This window comes from Euprymna scolopes, chromosome 21, assembly GCF_053919585.1.
Source record: "Euprymna scolopes isolate OS-2025 chromosome 21, ASM5391958v1, whole genome shotgun sequence".
Classification (NCBI taxonomy): domain Eukaryota; kingdom Metazoa; phylum Mollusca; class Cephalopoda; order Sepiida; family Sepiolidae; genus Euprymna; species Euprymna scolopes.
In genome coordinates, this window is record NC_136502.1 from 44,002,636 (window position 1) to 44,029,247 (window position 26,612).

The 26,612-nt window shown below is 38.0% G+C and overlaps 1 protein-coding gene across 2 annotated transcripts; it reads left to right on the forward strand.

Annotated features, from left to right (window-relative positions):
- LOC145242174 (mechanosensitive cation channel TMEM63B-like) lies at positions 1-26,612 on the forward strand. Of its 2 annotated transcripts, none has more exons than XM_080105162.1 (2): positions 1-345; positions 21,324-26,612. In XM_080105162.1, the coding sequence occupies exon 2, from the start codon at positions 21,788-21,790 to the stop codon at positions 24,155-24,157; it is 2,370 nt and encodes a 789-aa protein (XP_079961288.1). In that variant the 5' UTR covers positions 1-345; positions 21,324-21,787; the 3' UTR covers positions 24,158-26,612. The 2 variants fall into 2 exon arrangements, with proteins under 2 accessions (XP_079961288.1, XP_079961289.1); XM_080105163.1 differs by lacking the exon at positions 1-345 and adding an exon at positions 1,522-2,889.

A 26,612-nucleotide genomic window follows, 5' to 3' on the forward strand; every position in this document is an offset into this window, starting at 1 on the left:
ATCTATTTAAACTAAAAAAAGACTTTAACCTCTCAAATATAACATAATTTCTTTTTTAAATTAAAGTTTGAGGACAAGGGTCAAGTATTTCGTTTTAGACCAAGCAAAGAGAGCACCTGCTATATAAAAGAACCAACTAATATATTAATTCATACGCCAAACATTTAAAAAATATTTTTTTATCAGTAGCTGCTGTTTTTCTCCTACGCGGATTTTAAATAATTGTATTGTTTGAAAAACAATAAACAAACTTTTATCTTTTTTTTTCTTTTTTTTATTTCTCTCATGTGACTCGGACTCGCCATCCCAACACTTCCTGTCCGGTTTTTAAAAAAAAACTTTGCAGTAAGTAAAAAGTTTCACTTTTTAAAGATAAATATTCCTTTATTTCAATTTTGTGATCACTAAAATAATTACTACTTTCACAAAGTTTTCAGTTTTATCAAATTACCATTTTCTTGCTTGTTTTAAAACTTTTGACGTTTTTTTTTTGTTTTTTTTCTTATAATGTATATTTTTAGAATCCAGAGGTGGGGGGGGGGCACAAAATCTTCCCCGACTGAGGAAATTTAAATTTTTCTTACCAAACCAAAGTTGGGGAAGTTGATTTCACACGACTTTAGAACATAACTTTGTGCCACCCGCGTATTTATTTTTTTTTTTCACTCGCCAAGAATCCGTTCTGAGGTGACCGTACTGGGGAATGCTGATGATGAGTCCATTTTTTTTTTTTTTTTTTGCTTATTTTTGTACCTTATTTATCCGAATGTCTTTATGAGGGAACTGGCTATCTCTGCTGTTAGGAGGCACCTGTGTCGCATTTTACTTTTTCCTCATGAGGAGGAGACAAAATAGGAAGAGTGCAGAGACTGCAGAGCGCACAGAGCGGGTTTTATTTATTTATTTATTTATTTATTTATTTATTTATTTATTTTGCTTTGTTGAAAATCGTTAAAAAAAAAAAAAAACGAACTCTTCGAAAACTTTGTTTTTGTTTTAGATTTTTAATCCACTTTCGGTTTGTAGGAGAGGTTGGAAAACGGCTTCTTTTGTTTATTTTTATTGAATCAGAAACATTTTTGAGGCGTCGGCGTATGTGATCTCCATATTTTGTTTGCAATAACAACAACAAAATATTTTATATATCGATCTAACTTGTACATTTTTCGGGTGATTGTTAAAATAGAGTCGACAGATCGATTAAAAAAAAAATGTGGCTGAAATGCCCACACCCTAAAAATGCGTGTTTGGTAAATTTTCAGATTAGGTCCCCCCACCTCCACAATTTTCTTGTAAATGACGACTTGCAGAGGTTTTCGATTATACTGAACACGAAAATCGCATTGAAATTTTGCAGAAATAAGTAGTTATCGAGATATAAAAAGTTGTATTATGTATTGTATCATTTGGCGGCCATCTTTTTTACGCGCGTGCGCGCCATACACAAATTTACTCATCTATGACTGACACTGCACGCGCGTAAAAAAGATGGCCGCCAAAGAATACAATGCATAATACAACTTTTATATTTATGCGATTTTCGTATTCAGTATAGTCAAAAACCGTTAAAAGGTGTCATTTAAAAGAAAATTGTCGAGGTGGACCTAATCTAAAAAAATACCGAAAACATAATAAGTAAAATAAAAATAAAATAAAAGCAAGCACAGAATAAAAGTATGAATCAAAGTTACTCATCGAAATAAGAAAAAGAAAAAAATCAATAAAATACACGCTCGGCTCGATTAAAAAAAAGGTGTATGAGATATACACGAAGAAAGTGAAAGAAAGCCTTTTACGCATTTCACTAAAACAAAACCGTTTACGCAGGGTCCACGTTCCCCGTGAAGTACCGATTTTTTTTTTTTTTTAATTTTGAAAAATAAAAAATAAAAAAATTTAATGACTTTTAAGAAAGGGGCGCAACACATCTATAAGAAATGGACATTAAGCAAGGAAGTAGAACGTTATAACGAGAAAGTGAACCTCTTTTCTTAAAAGTTATATTAATTTTTTTTTGTTTTTCTTCAAATTTTTTTTCTGATATGATATATGATGCTTAAGTCGGTAATGTATGGTAATCGTCGAAAAAAAAAAAAAAAGAAAGTTAAATAAAAAGTGTAAACACGCATTTTTAGGGGTTGGGCACTCTCGTAAAGGTCTGCAAATATGTGGTTTTAACCAAAAACAACAGTACTTACTTGTCATGTCGAAAATAGTAATATATCCAAAAATTACGAAAATTCATTGAGTAAAAAATTATTTATTGCTAAAAGTAATTGTTACGGGCACTTGGGGGAAATTGCATTTTCCCTAGATGTGAATACCTTGAAGATTGCAACTACAGGGGATATCTTTATCCCCCTTTTCGCCACTTTGATGGTTGACCTTTTGTTTTAGACTATAGCGATAAACTTTTGCTTAAAACCACATTTAAAAAATCGAGGTCCTGGATATGACCTAAAACTATATCCGATGGTGAGGCCCCACCTTGCGGGTCTTGGGGAGTGTGGAGCCACCCTTTAATTGCCATTGCTCCCAGGTCCACTCTGACCCGGAGTGGTAGTACCTGTTAGGGTCCCAACTATGGGTTAAATAGAATCTGACTTAAGAAAAAATATACTCCATTAAAAAATCGTTCCTCAAAATAACTAAATTCGGCATTAAATAACCTGGAAAAGGTTGAAATGCCGTAAAACAAAAACAACCAACCAACCAAAAAATCTGTCGACTCTAAGGACCATTTTCGTGCACTCTGAAAAAGTAATCCAATTTTTGTCGACGTTCTCACAGATTAAAGTAGACACAACACAATAATAGTTTTTTTGTTTTTTTTTTCAAAAAGAGGGCGGGCAGTGGAATCCTTATCCTAATTCACCTGAAAAATAAAAGGTAAATTTGAAAATTAACATTTCCCTAACTGAATCATTCCCACTCAAATTCAACTTTTTTTTTAGGCGAGTAAACAAAAACTCGTTTAGAATTTAGAGTAGGGGATCAGCTTCGTATATAAATTTAACATAAAATGATCTTCCATTTCCTTTTTTTTTTTTAAAGCAGTAAACGAAATTATTTTACCAATTCAACTTGGAAGTTTGTAAAATCATATGTAATCGTCAAAAACAAGTAACCCTCTACAAAACCGCACAGAATGTATCTCTCATAGCAAAAAAAAAAAAAGAAAATAGTCAAGATTGTTCACTCCTTTTGATTTCCGGTTGGTACTTGTGCATTATAAGAGAAGAATCCAGGTTTTCCTCGATGGTCATACATCTAAACATTATAATATAAATGCAGGTGTACCTCAGAGCAGGGGTCGATCTTTGGACCTTTATTATTTCTAATATTCCTAAATGACCTCTCTGATAAAATTGTTTCTGAGATGCGTATATTTGCTGACGATATCACGCTCTATAACAGGCACGAGGGGAAAACAAATGAACACATATCTAAAGCAATGGCAGAAACACTAGCAGAAGACCTCCAATCTGTAGTGGAATGGGGACAAAAATGGATGGTCACATTCAATGCTGTCAGGACTTCAATGCTTGTTTCCTTCAATAATTACAAGGAACATTCTCAACCACTAATAACTATGGCTAAAGATACATTACCTGAAAGTATTTCTTTCAAACTCTTCAGCTTAACGTTCACAGGGAACATGAGTTGGAACAGATGTATTGAGAGCATTGCCAAGGCTGCTGTGAAGAAGGTGAGCACTCTCTACTGTGCTAACAAGTTACTTACACCTGAAAGTATCCTGTACCTATATAAGGCCACCATTCACCCATGTATGGAATATTGTTGTCACATTTGGGATGGTGCATCTGCTTCTAGTCTCTCGCTCCTAGACAAGGTCCAAAAGAGTTGCCAACCTAATAGGTCCTGAACTGTCATCTAAGCTTTAACCTCTGTCTCACCAATGAAATGTTGCGTTCCTCTGCCTGTACTACAAGTATTTTAATAATGGATATTCCGACAAACTACAAGCCCTTGTACTCCCTCAACGTAAATACCCCCATCAAACCTAACAAGCAGCAAAGTCTCACCCCTTCACAGTAGAGATCCCTAGATGTAAGAAAGCCTTCTAGTCTAATGGTTTCTTCTCCAGAACTGCTAGACTCTGGAATTCCCTTCTGGGTTTCTGCTTTCCCAGCTGTACTGACATGCAGAAGTTTAAGTGTAATGTGAACAGACATTTTACTGCTCAACTCCCTACATAGTATCCCTGCAACTTATCTCCCTGATAGTAGCCCTCTACATCAAAGTGGCACTGTGCCTTATTTGGGGTGAAAATGTAAAAAAAAAAAAAAAAAAAAATGAAATTATACCTATTTACTATGCCTCCCCACGGGACAGAGTTAGACACCAGGGTCGTTTTTTAACGTGGAGAAAAGGTACAAAAATAAAAATTGTCTCAGTCGTGAAGGATTTCTCCTCCACCGAAAGAGAACAAGAAATAGAAGTGCGGCATCTGAAGAACAGATACTACACTTTGATCTTGTTTATATATTTTATTGAGAAAGAAAAAATTGAACATAAAAAACGAACAAAAAATTCAATTCAACAAAATTAGGCACAAGGCCCTACAAGAAATTGGGAGGGGGAGGGTACAGGGTCTTTTTGACTATGTAACAGATGAGACTTTGAAGTCTTACTCTTGACTGGCAACATTTACCAAAATACCTCAATCACTCTGTGGATCCTAATCTAACTAATAACCCCAGCGTTCAATGTAAAATTTAACTATTTACAATTTGTATATTCATTTCTGTATGTTGTGTGTGCATTTTTTTTTTTTTTTTTTTTTTTTTTTTTTTTTTTTGTGTGTGTGTATGTGTGAGAAAATAAAGTTCGATTTCATTAGAAAGAGTTCTTGAATTAATTGGCGTAAAATGTTCGTGGAGTGGGAAAAAACTAATGAAAGTGTTCATTTCAAAAATAAAGAAAAAACTACTAATGTGTTGTTAGTAAGACCCCCCTGTACTATTCTATGTGGCTAGATCCCCCACTGTTTTCCGGGGAACCGAAAACAAGCAGAGCATCCCTAATGGGGTTTGGGGAAGTCGCCTTAATGGAGGTGGGAGAAAATAAAGCAACGGATGGAGGGGGTAGGAAGGTGACCTCTGAGTAGGGGGATGACCGGGGGCATCAGAAAATAAAGATGAGGAGCAGGGGGGTTGGGCAGACTCAGAGGTTCTCTAATACCAAAAAATAAAATCAGGAACAGGATCTCATTTGTACCACCAGTCAAGAGTTACTTTACTGAACTTATAATGCTAACCTAGGCGGGATGGGTTCCGTAGGACCCAGCACCGCCCATGCCATGCCTAAGGAGGGAACACGTATTGAAACTTGGCTCCTCGACGGATGCACAAACTAGTGCTGTGCACCCACCTCTTGTCAAATTCCACTCTAGGCAACCTCTTCCAATCGCATCTGATCTTTACTTTAAGCAAATGTTTAAAGTAAACGATCAGATCCCGATCAGGAACAGATGTCCCTTCGTGGACCAACTTGAGGCGCGCGATCCAAATGGTCATACGCGCTACTGCTAGGATCGCCAGGAAAACCAAACTTTCCTCCCTGGGGAACGGCGGCTCCATGTTGTACACAAAAGTTCCTACGTCGAGATCGAGCAGACACTCGGCATCGATGCGAGCTGTTACCCCCTCGACGTACCTTAATAGGGGCTGTATCCGGCTGCAACTAAAAAACGCGTGCTCGATTGTTTCGGGCTCGCGTTCGTCACAGCACAGACAGAAGCGGCTGGTATGTTCTTTATACCGGAAAAGTACGTCGAAGAGGGGCAGCGCATTTCGGACCAGTCGCCAAGTCAGGGAGAATTCCGAGTTATTCAGAATCTCCCGTCCCGGCGCCCAACGCCATTGAGAACGGACAACCTCCATCGACCATCCCATCCGCCTACAAAGTGGATCCTTCGCGGTCCCCTCCACTAAATCCCGATACAGTTTCTTCCTTGGCTGATCGAGGACATTGGTCCCCGGCAAAGCTCTAAGAGCGGTTCGGCATTCGGAGAAGAACTTGGACTCCCCCTTCGGTCTACGACGACCTTCTACCGAAGGGTTGGGTTTGAGATTGGGAAACGAGTTCTCAACCACAGGGACCCAAGGAGCGTCTCCTTCAAGCGAACGACCCAGGAAAGCCAATCTCTCGGCGTTTCTATGACACAAGAGACTGGGCTGACCCAGGCCTCCCTCGCTCGGATTTTGAACACAGACCTCTCTGCAGACATAATGCTTACCCTCGTTCCACAAAAGTGAATCGAGGCGCCCTTGTAAGCGGGTTAGTCGTTCTGCAGGGAGAGGAAGTACAGATAAACGGTAAAGGATGAGCGGAAAGACGTATGTAGCACACGCCTCCGCCCGACCCTTCAAGGACAATTTCCTTCCAATCCAAGTCTTTACTGACGATTTGACCTTAGACTGTACTTCCGACCAATTCTTTTCCAGCTGAAGTCCCGGTCCAAACCAGACACCGAGAATGCGGACCGGTCCATCGGTCCAGCTGAAAATACCTGGAAGCGAGTTTACCCCGGTCCAGGCCCCCAACCGCAGGCCAACAGACTTGCTACGGTTGAAGATGGCCCCTGTTACTTCTTCGTATCGAGCGAGCGCCTCGACCACCGCTTGAACGTCCGTGAGGCAAGACACGAACACGGTGACGTCATCGGCGAACGCGGAAACCCTGGCTCGTGTACCTCCAGGGAGAGCTATTCCGCGCAGGACTGGTGTAGCCGCCTCGTCCCTTAACTTGCGAAGGAGGGGTTCCAACGCCAGGACGTACAACAGAGGCGACAGCGGACAACCCTGTCGCACCGACCGAGAGACAGCGAATGACTCCGACAGCTTACCGTTGATCTGCACCGCTACCGTCGGCCTGTCATACAGAACAAAGATCCACTTGCGGAAGTCCGGATTAAATCCGGCGGCCTCTAGCACAGATCCTAGGAACCGATGGTCGACCCTATCGAATGCCTTGGACTGATCCAAACTGATCAGCGCGGCTTCGGCGTCGTCTTCTGTCCCCTCTATGATCGAGCGTATCAAGTGCAAATTGTCTTGAATCGATCTCCCCTTCACAGCATAAGTCTGGTCCGGTTCGATCAAGTCAGTGATGACAACCTGCAAGCGATTCGCAAGAATCTTTGCCAAAATCTTTAACTCTGTGTTTAGCAGAGTCAAGGGCCTAAAATCATCAAAGTTTTCCCTCCCACCATGCCGTTGACCTTTCCTCAGCAATGTGATCACACCTTTGGTCACCTGTCCAGGGATGGAACCCTGGGCAAACCAATGGTTGAACATATCCTTCAGAATAGGGACCAACATGGGCGACAGCCTCAAGTAAAACTCGTAGGGTAGACCATCAAGCCCCGGGGATTTGTTATAGCCGACCTGCTTCAACGCAGTAATGACCTCATGTTCAGTAATAAGACCATCACAGCTAGCCGCCCGAGCCGCCGTGAGGCGGGGCGAGTCAGCCAAATAGCTGCCAAACTCATCAACCCTGAGTCCGGGTAGTTGGGTGAAGCGCACCGATAGATGCTCCCGAAACCCCTCGCAGATCTCCCGAGTCGATACTAAGGGGTGTCCTTCCAGGTTATGTACTTTACGAATGTACCCATCCGAACCGCGCCTTAAAGCAGCCTTACGCTCAACAGCGTCAACATTCACAGCCTCGTTAGAAACTTTCTTTAACCTAGCCCTAACTACTTGACCTTCATACCGCTCGCTAGCCAAGCGGTTGAGATCTTGTTTAGCTAGTGCTAACTCTAGGGGGTCCCCCCCCCTCCACCGCCCGGGTCAGCTTATCCTCTAAACGCTTCTTTGCCTTAGCCTTATCTATCGCGAGGCGTTGGCTATACTGGACAGAGAAGCGCCTAATTTTGGCCTTGAGACTAACCCACCACTTACTCCCTGTAACCGCCCCCACTAAAGCCCGCTGAATTAGCTCAGTGACCTTCAACCGGTAGTCCTCCAGCTCCAACAAGGTGCTGTTGAACTTCCAGTATCCGGCCAGTTTAGGCCTAGCGCTTAAGCTCAAACGGGCCATAACAAGTTTATGGTCCGAGTGTCCTAGCAAGTGGAACGTGGGGCAAGATAGGAAGTCTACATCGCCTCTTCTAACTAACATCCGATCCAAGTAAGTGCTTGGATGGGAAGGCACTACAGGATGCCACGTCCACATCTCCCGCCCCGGATGATCCAGACGAAATCTGTCGACGAGATCGCACGAGGCCATCAGGTCAGACAGACTGCTGTCACACCACGCCGACCCGCTAGTCCCCCCGACCTTATCTATTTTGGGATCAAGGATTGCATTCCAATCCCCCATTAAAACTAACCGTTCCGGATCCACTAAGAAGCCCTCCAACCGTCGAAAAAAGGTTGCCCTCTCTACAGCAGCATTGGGAGCATAAACAGCAACAATCCGAAAAACACTACAATTAACAGCAACATCAACAACAAGCGCCCGCCCGTCCTCGCCTGCGTGAACAACATTCACCGACGCTGACAGGGTGCGACTCACTAGCAAGGAGATTCCACGACTATAGGTATTGCCATATGCTGAGTAGACATCGTAATCGTTTACCAGCACCTGACAATCCGCGTCACAAACAAAGTGGGTCTCCTGGATAGCGGCAATATCTACCTTGAGGGACACCAAGTCTCTCACAACGCGCGAGGCCTTGCTTCGACACCTGATGCCCCTCACATTCAATGTAGCCAAGTTCAAAGACATGATCACTTACCTCAAGCACTGTCACAGACGGGTCTGAAATCCTGGGCAGTGAGGACATGGCAGGCCTGGCCAAGGCTGCCGGTAAGTAAATCCGATGAAGGTGATCCATCCTTGGCCACGCCCCCCACGTCCAGGGGGAAGGTTAGTTTGAGTGCCCTGTATAGCGATGGGTGTACATACATGGGGATTCTACCCTCACATTTAAAGAAAATGTTGGTCAGTGAAGGATGGTCCCTATCCACCAGCTGCTGGCCTGGGATCGCATTCTTCGCTGCCTTAATCATTGCCCACATTCCTCCAGTCCTACCGTCCTTGTTGACCCTAACGAAAGTGGTCAACAAGGGAGCGTCCTTGAATTTAGTGGGGTCTGTTACTAGGTCTCCACCGACTTTTTCAAAGTTTTTGAGTTTATTGTACCGGACCTTCTGTTGTCCTTTAAGGTCCGGAGCCGGTTGGAGAGGGTCTGTTTCACAAATCCTGCTTCCTGGCAGGAAGGGGAGCTTTTTGGTCCGTTCAGTGCGGACTTTGGGAGTGGGGGAGGGGACCTCTTTTGGTTGATGGGGAGGCTGAGCGCTTGGGGAGGGGGTAGCTTGCTCGTTTTCTTCTTTTTGGCTCCTGTCACGGGATGAGGGGCGGGAAGAGTTTCTTGGGGCCTTTATAGGAGAGGGGGAAGGTTGTTCGGGTTGCTGGGGTGTTGGGATCACAGGGGGCTCATCCTGTGTTGTTGTTGCGAGGGAGTCCTTCTCAGTCTCAGTGGGGGTAGGAGGGTTTGCGAGTGTCTTGCGGCTTTTCCTCCTCCTGGCCCTCCTGATCTCTGTTGCGCTCAGGGCCATAGAGACTGTTGTTGTCTCTTCCTCTGCCTCTGACGCAGCCTCCTCCTCAGATTCTGGTAGTTTCCTCTTGTTTGAGGAGGAGGGTGTCTGTGTGTTCATTTTCTCCGTCTCGCTCTTCGGTTGTTCTTGGTCTTGGGTGACTGTCTGCAAGGATGGCTGTTTGTTGATCTTGCCTTTCTTTACGACCGTCACCCAGCCTGTCGGTGCCTCTGGAGGATTTGCGGCCGGCGCGAGAGCAGCGGCTTGATTTGTTGTCACGCTTGTTCCCGCCGCTTTTGTGGGCTTCTTCCCTCCATTCCTCTTTGGACAGTCCTTCGCCATATGCCCTTGTTGTGTACACAGCCAGCAATGAGGCCTCCTCCCTTCCACTATAAGGGAGAGTGTTAAGAAATGAAATTATAAATGAATATAAAAAAATGTGGTTCTTCTACATCATTGTAGCGAAATTCGAAAATTGAAATATTGAATTTCAAGTGAAACTAATGGGATCTACTGAACTGTCATGTCGTACTAATGAACATATCCAAAAATTATGAAAAACGATGTTAGAAAATTAACTATTAATGAAAACAGTTTTTGAAGACAATTAGCGAAAATTCGGAGAGTTCTAATCGTAAAAAAAAGGAGGTAAATATATTCTGAAAACTGAAAATCTTTGGCTAATTTAGCAAAACTTAATTTTCGCTAATTGTCTTCGAAAACTGTTTTCATTAATTTTCTATCTTATCGGTTTCTGTAATTTGGGGATATTTTCATTACTGCGATATGACAATTCAGTAGATACCACTGGTTTCATCTGAAATTCAATATTTTAATTTTTTGAAGAAGAACCCAAAACTTATTTTAAGTAAAAACACGAAACAAAATCTCAAAATCACAAAACATGATCGACTAGATGTATTAGAATAAGTTTCATCGTATATTCTTGATCTGCCATTTTCTCATTTGAAATTGCGGGAAATAATTGAAAACAAGGGAGATAAGTCAGTTTGTCAGACAGGATTGTCCGCAATAAATGAATCTAGATAAAACTGATCAGAGTCACTGAATCATGGCGTGAGTTTATTGTGAAAAAAAGAAATTCTGTCTCCGCATCACAAAATTATTTTTTGTATCAAATATTGTTATATGAGGAATTTTTTAAAGTCAAAATCTACTGAGAAATACGCATTTTGCGTTGAGAAATACACACTGTAAATATGTAAATGTTAAGTAAAGAATAACAAAATGGCCATCTCATTTGGATCATATTAGATCATTTTGCCTATTGTTTACATATGTAAAGTGTATCTCTCAATAGAAAATGTGTATTTCTCAATAGATTTTAACTCGAAAAAGTTCCTCATATTTTTTACTTAACAACAGCAAATATTTTTAAAACTCTACACAAATTTTTTTCTTGCAATAAACTCATGCCGTTATTTAGTGACTTTACCTTTATTCGATAATTTTTATTTTTTTCTTCTAATTATTTCCTACTCAATCATTTTTCGTTATTTTTAGAATTTTTACTGATTTTGACATTGCATGTAATTACGTTCTAGTGCTTTTGCTTAAAATGCATTTTTGATATTCAATGATAATGTATGAGCACCAACTGTTTACCATAACAGTATATTTTTATTTACAAATATTTTGTGGTGTCCGAGAAAATCTATAGGTGCTTAAGGTATTGGGCATAAGTGAAAATTGTAATTCCAAATAAATTAACAGAAAATCTCTTAGATACATTTACATATCAGACAAAAATAGGTAAGTATACCAAAAATTATAGAAAAATTATCGAGTAAAATTTTAATTAAAAATGAAAAATCAGTTTTATTGTATTTTGTCAATCAGCCATTGATAAGAGCGGAAATCCTGTAAAGCAAAGGGAGATAAGTCAGTTTGTCATTTAACCAAGTAATGATGAATGGTGGATCAGCAAAATACGAATAAACTGATTTTTAATCTATATATTAATATCATAGTGCTTTTAACGTATGTACGTATGTGTGTCACAATTTCTAGATTATAAATTGTTCGATTGTGAGATCCTATTTATTAAAGACGAGGATAGAAGGTAATAATATACTACGAACATTAAATTAGTATATAGAAATGCTAATTTAATTATAGTATGTTATCACCTCCTACCCTATTTTTTTAATAAATAGGATCTCCTGATCATCAAAAATAAAATGTAAAAAAAAATTTTAATTAAAAAAAAGTGATGTCACTTTTGGGCCGTACATGAAACTAAAATATACCTTCTTGGTCTTCTGGCTAGGATCCAAGGGTAGTATCTGTTCTGTTTAAAGATGGTATAATGATACCATAGGGGCTCTCCGTTTGTGCTTGGCATCCATAAAATGGAAACATGTCATAGACTCCTATAAGGATATTGGAGATAAACTGTAATAACCAGATATGTTCTGACACTACATTAACCAGATTACTTTAAAAAAATACTTTTACAGTTTTAACAAAAGGGCTACAATAATATCACTGAGTCTGCATTCATGCTGAACATTCACAGAATGCCCAGTAGCAATATATTACATATGAAGGATGCCTCTGTGGAATTTCCACAGGCCTCACTAGTTTAAATTAAAAATTCTACTCAAGAATTTTTAATTAAATTTTGGTTAATATACTTATTTTTGCCTGATATATTAAGTATTTCAAATGGTTTTTATTTTGAATGCAAATTTCACTTGTGTTCAAGACAATATAAGCACCAATCTATATTTATCCAGATTATTTGAAAGCCGATGGAATGCTGCCTCTTATTATCTACTAAACGATGGAATACTTCTTTCAGGTGTTACTTGTGGGTAGCAGTATCTCCATTGTTGTCGACGTAGGCATAAGCGTATCATAGGCTATGCAGAAAGTGTAACATAATTACATCAGCATTTTGAGGCTTGGCGTTAGTGTGACGTCACTGACTCAAATGCGTATATGATGATTAAGATTGGAAGGAAGAGAGGAGGAGAAAAAAAGAAAAAATATGATGCATGGGATGTTACACTTGACAAGCATGTGACGGCTCTTCCTCTTATCCCTTCAAGTGAGAACTAGCTATATCTGATGCCATGTATTGAGAGCCAGCTGTGTCTGCTTCTGTGTATTGAAAGGCAACTGCGTCTGGTGCTGTGCATTGATAACCAGCTGTGTCTGGTGCTGTGCATTGACAGCCATCTGTGTCTGGTGCCATGCATTGACAGCCATCTGTGTCTGGTGTCGTGTATTGCCAGCTGTGTCTGGTGCCGTGTATTGACAGCCAGCTGTGTCTGGTAGCATCTAATGACAACCAGCTGACGTGGTGGTTAGAAAGAAAGGACATACCATTGTTAACTACATGTCAGCGACTAGCATGGTAAATGAAAAAAATAGATAACTTTTTCTTGCACTTGGAAAGTTTATGTCGAAGTTCTAATTTCCTTTGTGATTGTCTTTACATACAACGTTTGGGTCCGTTAGAGGGAACAAGGTCGCTACAAAAGAACCTCATCCATCAACTTCTGAAAAGACTGTGTTGCGTTGAGTAGTCTGAAGAGAATTTTAAGAAATTCAGGCAACCTGAAATGTAGATGTCCTTCGGCAAAATGGGAACCTAGTAGAATGCCTTAGATTGATCTTTGAAAGATGTGGAGTCTTGAAAGTCGGAGGCAAAATTCTAAATGATGTGCTTAACGAGAAAAATATAATGTGTTAAAAAAAAACTGTGCTTATGCAAAAAAAGAAAATGATTTTATGTTATTCTTTGAAATAATGTTTAATGAGGAACTATTTCAATTTAAAATCTATTTAATACGATGCATGTAATGTGAAAAAAAGCATGATTGGAATCTGTAAATGCACTAGAATAATCGAGATTTTCACAAAATGGAATCCTGCCACAATGTTGTTTTTTTTTTTCTATTTCTTTCTATCATTCAAAATGAAAAAGTATCGAAGCATTTTTGTCAGCTATCATCACATAATACTAAATTGATTTTAACTCTAAGATTTTCTTGATGTCATAATCTTTAAAATATAATATATACTAGCAGGAGCCATGGAAATTCCACATAACGAGAAATATATTTAATTTGCAAATATGTTTTGATAAAGCTGACATTTTTCTGGATAGTGTAAAAAACTAGTTTTTTCAACAGAAAAACCAACAGCAAATATGAGTTTATTAAGATTTCTATGAAAATAGTGTCCATTGTTTTTTAAAATATAAAACTGACCCAAATGAGATAAATTAATAAATACTCAGAAATTATTATTCACTCTTGTCCATTCGTCTGTCCACACTTTTTGTCCGTTCGTTGCCTATCTGCACTTTTCTCAATAACTACGCCTTGGAATTTTTTGAAATTTTGCACAAACATTAAGCATGATATGAGTAAAAAAAAAAGTAACAGAACGGATTTTCCACGAAAACTCTGATTGCCCCCGCCCCCCTAGAGGTGCCTTTCAGGTTAAAATGGTTAAAATTGACACTTTTATGCTTATTAAAAAAAAAATTGATGCCTTGGATTTTTATAAAACTTTCTGAAAAGTTGTAACTAACTGATTTCTATATAATTTTGTTTGTCTATACTTCGCGATAACTCTTGGGGCTCTTTTAGGGCTAATAAAACACTCCGTTTTTGGGACTATTTGACCATATTTGTCTAAAGTTTTCAATGTATGTCTATTTAGCAGTTTTCCATGATGCTGAACTCAAATTTAAATATGTTAAGCCCTTGGGGACTTTTGGGGCTAAATTGGAGGAGGGGGGTTAAATGCTGGATTTCTATTTTTTGCATGGTGCATAACTCAAATTTACATATGTTAAGACCTAAAACTGCATTGTTTGTTCATTTTCACGAAGATTTGATGTTCCCTGGGGACTTTTGGGGCTAAATGATGGAAGGGGGGGACACAAATGCTGAACTTAGTCAATTTTTTTATGCATCATTCACTGTGCACTCACGGGGGACCATGCATGCTTGACTTGTTGTCACATGTCTTCATTTCTTCCTTGTCTTACTAACATTTTTGTAATCACTTCTTATGTTTCTGGGTAATTTTCATTAGGAGCCCTTTATGCTAGACTATGTCAAAGTCTTTGGATATATCAAGGGCTACAGCCCTGGCTTTGCCCAACTTGTCCAGTACAAGATATATGCGTTCAGAGATGACTGTTAAAATATCTGCAGTAGAACAACATTGCCTAAACCTATACTGTCGGCCAGAGAAAAGATTAGCTTTTGCGAGGTGGTTGAATAATGCTTGATTGATTAATGTATCAAAGATTTTAATGAAACAGGAGAGGAGACTGATAGGGTGAGAATTGAGTGGGTCAGTCCTTTCAGAATTCTTGTACACTGATACCACAGAGACCATCTTCCAGCTATTTGAGAAGCAAGATTCAGCAAGTCATTTGTTGTAGAGTTTTGAAAGTATGAGGGCTAGCTCAGCTGAGCATTTCTTAATTAGTATAGCAAGGATGAGATCAGGCCCACACACCTTGGAGATGTCCAAGTTTTTTATGATATTGCAGACATAAAAAGGAGTGGTTTCAAATCATCAAGTGTGGCTTCAGTCTGCAGAGAGAAATTTGGGAGAGAACTGTTTGTTGGGTCTAAGGTTGAGTTAGAGGCAAATCGCCAGCAGTTGTGCCTTCTAGGTTTCCATGCATTGCAACCCTCTGGTTGTTGGATAGTGAGGGAATTACTGATTGCCTTTTATTCATTACACTATTATAAATTTTCCATAAATCATGAGTTCTTATCTTTTGCGATTCTATGCGTTCCCTGGTTATTTCAGTATGCCTTTGTATATCTGTGGTCATTTCAATCTTACAATGATTTCTAGCATCTATAAATTTTTGCCTATTTGTATTTGACTTATGGTGTACGAACCGGTGGAATGCATGCTGTCTTTGTGCAATGGCAGCTGCACAATCTGTAGTGAACCAAGGGGGTGAGTGGAAATTGCTATAAAACTTCTGTTTGGGAGCATGTGCTTCAGGTCTCACTTTGCATCATTCAGATGTCTTATTGACACACTGTTTAGCAGGAAGAGAAACGATATTGGTTCATGGAGCATCTCTGATATGTTCTCTGATGGCTTCCCAATCATCACTTTTGTAGTATTTTGTTGTTTTGAGCAACAGCTCCTCATTTTCAGGTTGGGATTAAGGGGGACTAGCCTGGGTGCCCGGCGTTGCCCAGGTGTTTGGAGATGTGTGTTGAGCAAAAAAAAAAAAAATGGCAGGCAGGCACGAACCTGTACCGCGAAGGAAGAAAAGAACATGAAAAATTGCGCCCATTACCAAACTGGAAGTGGCGAATGTTTAAATTAAGGCTAGTCAATCGAAAAAAGAGGATGACTTTCGAAAATATCGGCGAAAAAAGTGCTCCTCCGTGTAGAAAAGTGTCGAGTTTAGGGCGAAGGAATGAATTTTTTTAGCCACTCTTTCGATATTTGTCATCTGAAGGGTCGGCTTCAAAACGATACCGATCTTGTGAAAATCCGTCGCCTCTGTCAAAAGTTTTAGGCAGACATACAAACATACATACACACATACATACATACACACATACATACATACATTTAAACAGACAGGTGAGATTTATATAATAGACTAGCCTGGATGCCTGACGTTGCCCCGGTGTTTAGAGGTTTGTGTTGAGCAAAAAAAAAATAAATAAAAGTGGTAGTAGGCAGGCAGGCAGACAGGCTCAAGCCCGTACCATGAAAGAGGAAAAGAACGTGAAACAAAAAATGTGATGTCTTTGCTGTTGCGTCCATTGCCAAACTGGAAGTGGTGAACGTTTAAATTAAGGCTAGTCAATCGAAAAGAGGGATGACTTTCAAAAATATCGTCCGAAAAGCAGCCTCTCCTTGTAGAAAAGTGCCCAGTTGAGGGTGAAGGAATTAATGTTTTTAGCCAATGCTTCTATATTTGTCGTCTGAAGGATTGAGCTTCAAAACGATACCAATCCCATGAAAATCCAAATCCGTTGCCTCTGTCAAAAATTTTAGGCATACATACAAACATACATACATTTAAACAGACAGGTGAAATTTATATTATAAATGTCTACTGATACTACTAGGTGGTCTGCATTTCCAAGAGGACTATGGCACTGTGGTAAGGAATAAGTCTAGAAGTGAAGCTTGCTGGTGTTCACGATCTGGGAGGCAGATTGGAAACATGACTGTGTAAGGGAATGAGCTATAGAGAAACTATAAATACAATATCCAGCTGCATCTGTGAAACCAAGCCAATTTTTATGGTGAACATTAAAGTTACCAAACAAGGGGAGTATGCTATGACTATAGACTTCAAGTCCATGTATATATCTGTCCGAGTACTTCCGGCAGAAAGGGAGGTATCCTGTTATGTTAAAGTAGTTAGAGTGGGTTGAGTAATGTGGTTAGTTTCACTTAATGCTAAGATATCCAGGGAGTAAGACTCATCTATGTTACTTCTCAGCCCAGGGATATTTGTGTTGCGAACCGCAAGGGTGGAGACGAATTGATATTTGGGTTAAGAGCAGAGGTTAGGTTGACTGAAACGTTGTGGAAATAACACTCAAGATGAAACCAAGTCCGAAGAATCTAAATAATACACATAATTTCTATTCGTCATTTTAGAAGCTTCCTGTTTTGGGGATGTGCAAATGTGGAAATGTATAACACTATGGGCTAGGCAATGGCATGACCAGCCTGCGTGTTACATAAATATCCTTGAAATGGTACCAGATTGTAACACGATGGCTGGTCAATAGGACAGGAGTATATATATATATATGGTAACATATGATTTTTTAAAATTATATTTCACTCTTTGTGAATACCAATCCTTTTTACTTTGAAGCTCAATAGTTGTTGAATATAACAACAGTGCATGTATAAAAGAATAACAGTATAATTACATTCCAAGATCTAAATATTTACTTTTTGTTACCAAACACCTCTTCCAGCATATCAAAATGTAAATACATTTTTACAGGTCCATTTCGTTATGCAGAAACAATCAATTATTAATTCATCATCAAATATTCCCGTGCATCTTACTTCTCAGAAAAACAGAAATTTTTTTGCTTAAAAGGAAAAAATGTCAGAAAAAACAAAAAAAGAAAATTCATAGAAGACCTAGCATTGCGTTTTTGTTTAAGTAGCAATCTTGAATAATATTGCAAAGCTATTCAGGCCAACGTTTGAATTAAAAATGTTCTAAAAAAGTTTCAGTTTACAAGGAAATTATTTATATTTATCTAATAATATTACTTTGTCTTATATTTATTGACTGCAATAGGCCATGGATACGAAACTACTTTTATAAATTGCATTTAACTTTTTTAATAAGGTTATATTGTTTGGTAATTTACTAATATTTACAAGGTGTAAATATATTTAAAAGCATAATATATACAAATAAACCAACGTAATTGCATGACCGATCCGCATGTTATGGAAATGTCCTGGAAACGGTACCAGACTTCGACATGATGGTCCGGTCAATAGGATTAAGGATATGAGGATTAGTCGCTTAGACGTCTTTTGTCAGAGTTGAAGAGTAAAAGCATACCTTAGGAATTGGGTGTGGCTTTTCTCTGGGCTGTTTCTCCATTCTGTGAGGGTGACTTCTTGAAGTTGGGTTCTGGCTGGGAAGATGGCAGGCCTCGTCTTGGTGTTCTATGTCTCGCAGAAACTTTCAACAGACGAATCCTGACAAGATCGGTATCATTTTGAAGCTCGACGTCTCGGATGACAAATATTGAAAAATTGGCCAAAAACATTAATTCTTTCACCCTAAACTCAGCCGTTTTATACAAGGAGGGGTCGATTATTTTATTTATATAATTTATAATTCGAATTACATTGAAAGAATTTTTCTTCCTGATAGTTACATGTTTCAGTTAGTTTCCTTAATAGTTAATTGTGCTAGATTTAGGCTAATACCACGGCCACCGAGAGTAAGAAGAAGGCCTGTAAACTGAAAAATGTCTGCAAGCAATGTAGGTAAGAGTTGTCAGTCTGTCAGACTGTCACTACTATATGAGGCCCATTTGAAAAGAAGAAATAAAATATTTTTAGAAAAAAAACAGAACACAGTTCGATTAATACTTAAACTGAACTTTATTCAATATAAAATATAAATATTATCTATGTAAAATTAAGTAATTTTAAAGCAATATACAATTTAATACTGATAAAACTGAATTATGAATTTAGGGAACAAACAAAGAAAAATTAAACAAATATTTTTTGGCCTTCGGAACAAGATCACAGTGTAGTATCTGTTTTGATGCAACACTCTACCTTTTCTGTCCTCGGTCAGTGGAGGAGAAAATTTCATGACAGATTATTTTTGTTCTTATCCAGAGTGCCCCTTATTGAGAGACTGGATTTTGCCCACAAGATTATATGCTGAAATATTTAAATAACTATTACTTTAAATACAGAAATTATATTTAAAGTTTTGGTTTTCTGTTCTTCTATGTCCATTTTTTCCCCATGTTTTTCATCAAAATATGTAGCGTATTAGTTGTCTCACAGGCCATCATCAGTGATCGCTCACTGACAGTAACCTGTGGTGTTCCCTGGAGACCAAGTGACAACAAGTCTCCCCAGATTTCCAGTGTTCTCCAACTCTTGACTACTTGTGCAGATGATTGCATGTTATTGCAACAGCCGTTGTCACTGATTTCTTGTTGGCATCGGCCATTGATGTTTCCTGGAGTTTGGGTGACAAAATTCTTCCCCAAAGTACCAGATTTGAACTGCACACGTCCAGTGGAGATTTAGTTAGTACTCTCCCATCTCGGTCTTTCCATCCTCCCTGACTCTTCACAACTAGTTGGTGTGGTGCCAGTCGATGTCATCTACACCAGTTTTTTTATTATTATTACTATTCTTGTTATGATAATAATAAGGGTGCTTGTGCAGTGTATGCACGTGTATTTTAAATATTATTTTCAAGTTAAATTAAATTTTGGGTTTGTATTACTGTACACATAGATTCAAAAAAGTTGTCAAAAATCAAATATATACCAAATAAATGTTATCAAAGGCAAGATAAGTTACTCTTCTACCTAACTGGAAAGGTTTTAGTGGTTTTAGTCACTTTAAAACGTGTAATCGCTTCGAAAATCATAGAATGTTTATCGATATATTTTAAAAAGAAAAATGTCGGCATGCTCGCTATTGAACTCGGTTAGTTTGGGAAAATGAGTTCAAACAAACAAATTATACAAAATACTGTTAGAAACCCACCAAATATATGTCCGCCTATATCACGGTAACACATATTGAGCGAGTTTCTAACAGTATTTTGTATAAATTTTTTGTTTAAACTTGTTTTCCCAAACTTACCGTGTGCAACAACAAGCATGCCGCCATTTGCATTTTTCAAATACATCGGTAAACACTGTATGTTTTTTTAGCCGAATAAATACTTTACATCAAATAAAAACAGTAAAAATTTATTCAGTTTGGTAGAAAAGTAACTTATCTTGCCTTTGATAACATTTATCTGTTATATATTTGTTTTTTGACAACTTTTTCGAATCTATGTGTATAGTAATACAAATCCGTCATGTAAATTATTTACAGTTAAAATGTTATAAAAAGCAAAAACTTGAATTTTTAAATATATTTCAAAGAAATAAATTACGCCCAGTGCTAAAATATTGAAAATTCACTGATCGTAAAAAAGAAAAAAAAAAAAAAAACTGCCGTGAAAAATGCTAACTTTAAAATATTTGGAAATACTCAATGAAAAGTTTTATTTATTATTAAAAGAACGGACTGAAAAATATTATATAAAAATTGTTTGTTTTTGCACTAAAAAAAAAAAATAAACTGAAAATATTTGACTTTCTCCGGTAGAAATAAAAGTTCAAAAACAAGTTCACTTACTATATTTTGTTAAATTAAAATTATCCCAATGTGCAATTATAATAATTATTATCCAAATGGAGAATTGTTCTTTCTCTTTAGAACATACATAGACAATCGGTAACACAATCGGTAGCCATATTTTTTATGCCTCTTAGCGTGACCACGTGGTTGAATACCGGAAACTTTCTATACCTACAGGAAGTGACGTTATGCTGTTATGTTCACTGGCCTACTCTCTCGGTGGTGGTGCTAATACCCTTAGCTAGCTCATCCCACTGGGAAGGGGTGGTCCCCCCAGCTGGAGACCAAAAATATGCGCGTTACCTCATGGCAGTCAGGCGAGAAAAAAGAAAGAGTTCTGGTAACAATGCATTATGGTCCCCATGTTTTTTATATTGCTCCAATTACGGCCAAATCATCCTCTGGCAAAGGGGTGGGGAACCTCGACAGCCAGTGGCACTAAAAATAGTGCCACAAATGTACAAAATCCTTGGACAGTTAGCATAAACTCCTATCAACAATCAAAACTCTGAGACATGGTATACTTTAGACACAGGTTTATTGACCATCGACAACTTATTGTACACGGAATAGAACAAAGTGCAACTTAATCGCTTTTTTTCTTGAAACCCTTTGAACCCTCATTTGGAGCCACTGTTAGCTTGCTACGTAATAATACAATCATTAAGTATTTAGTAGAATAATAAATGTTGAGTATTTAGTAGAATAATAAATGTTGAGTATTTAGTAGAATAATAAATATTGAGTATTTAGTAGAATAATGAATGTTCTATCTTTCTTGTTTAATAAAAATGCTTTAAACCATAATTTATCTTTTTTTTTTCTATTTTTCAGTGAAGGAATAAAATATCCAGAAAATGTGAACAAAAAATGAGCGAAGAACAAAAAATGAGCGGGAACAACAATAACCAAAATAACAAAAAATGAACAACAATAACCAAAATAACAAAAAATGAACAACAATAACCAAAATAACAAAAAATGAACAACAATAACCAAAATAACAAAAAATGAACAACAATAACCAAAACGCAATCCTAAAACTGTAAATCAGTTTCAGATGGTCTCAACTGTTTAGCTTTAACGCTACGAAATATTGCTGGGGTTGTTTTGGTTTCATGCCTGCGTGTCGGTGTTGTTAGAAATGCTATTTTAAATTTGTAGCAAAACCACGGGTAATATTTGAAGAAACAAATAAACCCATAAGAATTTCTTATTTTTTAATTTTTCAAATAAAATTAAAATTTAATAGAAAATAATTTTACAAAATTAAAAAAAAAAAATTAAAAATAAAAAACATGGATGAAGACAACCTTTTTGCTATCTCCAATATCACTTGCAAAGTCCGACAAAATTCTTCTATTCCGATTCCAGGCATTGACTTTTATGAAGGGATCCCACTCACTGTTGTTCTGAACATCCTTGGCTGGATTTTATTGTTGATATGTTTTACAATACTCCGTAAAATCGCTTGGGACTATGGCCGTCTGGCCCTATTCATCCGAAAAGACAATCCCATGAGAAACAACTTGTTAGATGAGGAGAATTCTTCTGAATCGATGATAGATAGAGGCAGATCAGTACCAAGACTTAAATGGTCCGACAATTGTTTGTGGATATGTACCCTCTTCCGATTGAACAACACTGAAATTGTACAGAAATGTGGCCGAGACGCGTACATCTATCTCTTGTTTCAATGCTACCTAATTATCTACATCTGTTTGGTTAGCTTACTTTCTTTTGTTGTTATTCTTCCAGTTAACTTAAGCGGGAACATTTTTTCATTGAACAGAGACTTTGGTTCGCTAACTATTGCTAATTCCCGCACTGAATACTTGTGGATACACAGTGTCATGGCTTTCATCTATCCCTTACTGGCCGTAGCTTTCATGCAGCGGTTCACATACTGCGTTGAATCGCTGCAGAAAAAAATGGAAGCCGACGGAGAAGATGGCGACCATCAGCAAGCACAAAATACTTCAAACACTTTGATGATATCAAATATTGGAATGCCGAATGAAGAAGCCGTAACGGAATATTTAACGGGCAAGTATTCTAAGGAGTCGATTGCTGATATACAGTTCACTTACGATGTCGCTGCCTTAACAAAATTAGATGCTCAAAGGAGATGGGCAACAAGAGCAAGACAAAACTCTGAGCAACTACGCCAGCTAAATAACCAGAATGATTACGAGGCTCCGACCTTATATCCATACGCTTGCAGTTGGTATTGTCGTTGTTGCTTTTGTGACGAATGCGGCTGTCACAAAGTGGATGCTGTTGAGTTCTACACTGATTTGGAAGATAAATTGCAAGCTGCTGTTCAGGTTGAGATGGCTCGGACACGTAGAAAACCTTTGGGGATTGTGTTTCTCACAATGAGAGACTCAGACATGGCTGACCGTGTGTACGAGGATTTCGCTCTGAAATGTTGTTGGAACAATCGGAACAGCGACAACGTAGGTGCCGTTACTTCTGACCAGGATCCAGTGGTCAGCAAGAAAGTAATATCAACTCAAAGTTGGAGAGTTGAATTTGCTCCACCAGTTGATGCCATCATCTGGGAAAACCTTTCGATTTCAGGCTATCAGTGGTGGCTGCGGACTATTTTAATAAACACGTTCATCCTCATCATCTGTTTTTTCTTCACAACGCCTGTCATCCTTTTGGAAAAGATGGAACGTTTGTTGCATCGTGTAATCAGTTCAGTGTTGGATAAATTTCTTCCGACTCTTCTTCTTTGGTTGTTCGCTTGTCTCTTACCTAATGTTGTATATTTCGTCGACCCATTCATCGGCCATTGGACACGTTACTCACAGCATCATGCCGTTATGACAAAAACATTCGCATTTCTCATTTTAATGGTCATCATAATTCCATCGTTGGGCCTAACAAGCGTACAAAGTGTTTTTGAGAATAAAATTGTTGAACGGTATCAATGCATATTCGCCTCTGACAATGTCGCATTTTTCATCAATTATGTTGTGACGTCAGCTTTTCTGGGAACGGGTCTTGAACTCCTGCGTCTCCCCGAACTCTTCTTCTATGCCATCTCCGTTCTACTTACCCGTTCTTCGGCTGAACGTAGTGCTCTACGAGAGAGTAAAGTCTACGATTTTCACTTTGGTTTTCAATACGCCTGGTTTCTGTGTATTTCAACCGTGATTCTAACCTATAGCATCCCTTGCCCACTGATTGCACCCTGCGGACTTATCTACCTTATCTTTAAACATATAGTGGACAGGTATAATATTTATTTCGCCTATCGGCCACTACACATCAATATTGGTTTGCATACTAGTGCAGGAAATATATTTGCCGCATCTGCCATTTTAATTCCTGGATGCGTTTTCGCTTTTATTTGGTTACGGTATGGCGAGATGCAGACGGCCATGATGGAATCAATGTTTTATTTTGCATTAAGTTCTCTGATCATCACGGCCATCGTTGTCGCAGATCATATAAAATTCGGCCAGCTAAAGCGGCTGGCTGTCATCTTTTTTGACAAATATTGGAGTTGTTCGTTTACCGAAAGACTCGAAACCAAAGATGAGGAAAAACATGTCTTGTATGTTGCCAGCGTCCTGCAAGGGTCTAAAAATGATCCCTCAGAAGGGGTTGCTGTTAGTTCAGCTCCAAAAACTTACGGTACAATTACTAACTGTTAATTACTGAATTTGTTGGCTTTCGGCGTAGAATCCTTATTTATAAATAAAAATTCATTTTTTTTTCTCTGCGAAGGTGACCGAGATGGAAAATCGACATTGTGATATGGATTTTATAAAACTTTAAATAATGCGTACTTATGTAACGTTGTCTGCTGAACCAACACGTTGTAGCCTCAGTCGCAAACTAGACAAAGAATAGAAAAGAACTTCAACTCGCTTTTTCTTTGTAACAACGATATTTATATCCTCGTGTTTATGACCGTGACGTCACCCACATGATTCAGAACGTTCTCCATGCCTCTTAAGTGATCTCGAACGTTATCCACGTTTCTGTTGTGATCGTCTTCTTTCTCCTTTTTATAATCTTTTATTCTTTATCGGTGACGTCATTTTGCATGCATTCCCATATAGTCGTCTGCGCTATGTTACACTTGTGCAGTTTACAAGCTGTGCTGAAATTAATGTTTTAGAGAAGTTTACAGAAAGGGAAAAGCTGAATAAAAATTTTGTGATCTCAAAATCAAAACTAGGCGATGCTATCAAACAAGAAAAATTAATGGAAAAATATTTATCTGTTGATGATGACGCTATCACACTGAAAAGAAAAAAACATCATTATATAGTAATTTTAATGAAAAAAAAAATGAAGAGAGCAACATTTAAATTTAAAAAAAAGTCATTATATGGTAATTTAAATGAAAGAAAACGAAGGGAACAATATTTAAATCAAGAAAAAAAATCATTATATGGTAATTTTAATGAAACAAAAATGAATGGAACCATATTTAAATTAAGAAAAAACAAACATTATATGGTAATTTTTATGAAAAACTATTAATTTTTTAACAGAAAGAAATATAATGAAACAGCTGTTAGCAATTTCATTTTGTTTCTTGTGATGAATTCTTTTTTATTTTACTGGTACTCGTTTTCAACATGACCGACTAGGTTAAGGTTACATTGTTTTTTTTTTCTTTGTAGGGTTAAGGTGAAAAAGTGCATGCTCTTCAACTTATCTTATGAGTTTTGTTTTCTGACAAAATTCAGTCATTTCTTTTGTCACGTGGTATGCAGACAGTCGACAGAAACAAAGACAAAGAAAGAATCTGACTCACTCTTTTTTTTTTAGTGAAAGACAGGCATTTATTTACATGTACTTCCCAGAATAACACATTATCTCTTGTTCAAAAATCCTCTCACACTCCAATGTGTTTAACAAGACTCTACTGTGTTGAACACGTGGTACTCCGTTCCTATCCAGCCATGTTTAGCAGGCTTTTTCTGTCTCTCTCGGGCAACCTGTGTCCTCCTCTAACATGCTCATTGCTCCACGTATGTTCCTCTATTTATAATCTTTTTCCTTCTTCCTTGCCGTGACGTCACCTCGCATATGGCTCAGTCATTTGCATACAACTACAATACATCTGCGCTCTGTTACATTTCCTGGCATTGAAACATCTGTCCTAACTTAATGAAATTCTAAATCGCTTTAAACAATTTACTTAATATGTTGAATTTTACACTATATTTGATTTGCTATTGACATTTGTCGTCTCTGCAATCTGATTCGTTAAGCATTTCAGTATTTTCCGGCAGTTTACATACACCACTGGAAGATGCTGATGAAATGTCAGTTTCAACACAGGCGATAAACTGCACCAGTGTTCTTGTTCGAAATTCAAATTCATTTTGAAGAAAGAAAACTGTTATGTATTTCTGTATGCAAATACAAACACACACACAAATACAATAACACACACACACACGCACAAAAACACAAAAACACGCAAAAAACACACACATGTACAAACACACACGCACACAAAAAACACACACAAAAAAACACACAAACATACACAAGCACACAAAAAAAACACAGACATGCACACAAACAAAAACACACACTCATAAAACACACACACACATACACAAACACACAAAAAACGCACACACAAAAACACATACATACACTTTTATTTTTCTTACATGTATTCATTTGACGTCAGTTTTCCTATGTTCCGAGGTCAAACATTTTTGATATTGTGCAAATTATTCACTTCTGACAGCAGTTTTCAAATTTTACTGCGTGATCTTGTCTAATCACTTGCTTCAAAGTTTTCCTTGGCTGGTCAACCTTTCTCCGATTTAGGACATTCATGCTTCCACAATGATTTATCCAGGAAGATGAATGATATCAGCAGAATTAATTCATCCGTAGGACGTCCATGCTGGACAATAGTGCTTTTAGCAAATCCGCTGAGCCGATGTGTTGGATTCAATCAGATTTCACGTTGTTACAGACCCATCTGAAACCGACAGTTAATAATACAGATGCCATAAAGAATGAAAGTGAGAAATGTGAAATGCTTCAAACAAAACAGTCCTTACAAAATCAACAACGTTTTTAAATGAAAATAAAATTTATTCAAATTTAAAGAATCAACTATTTACATCA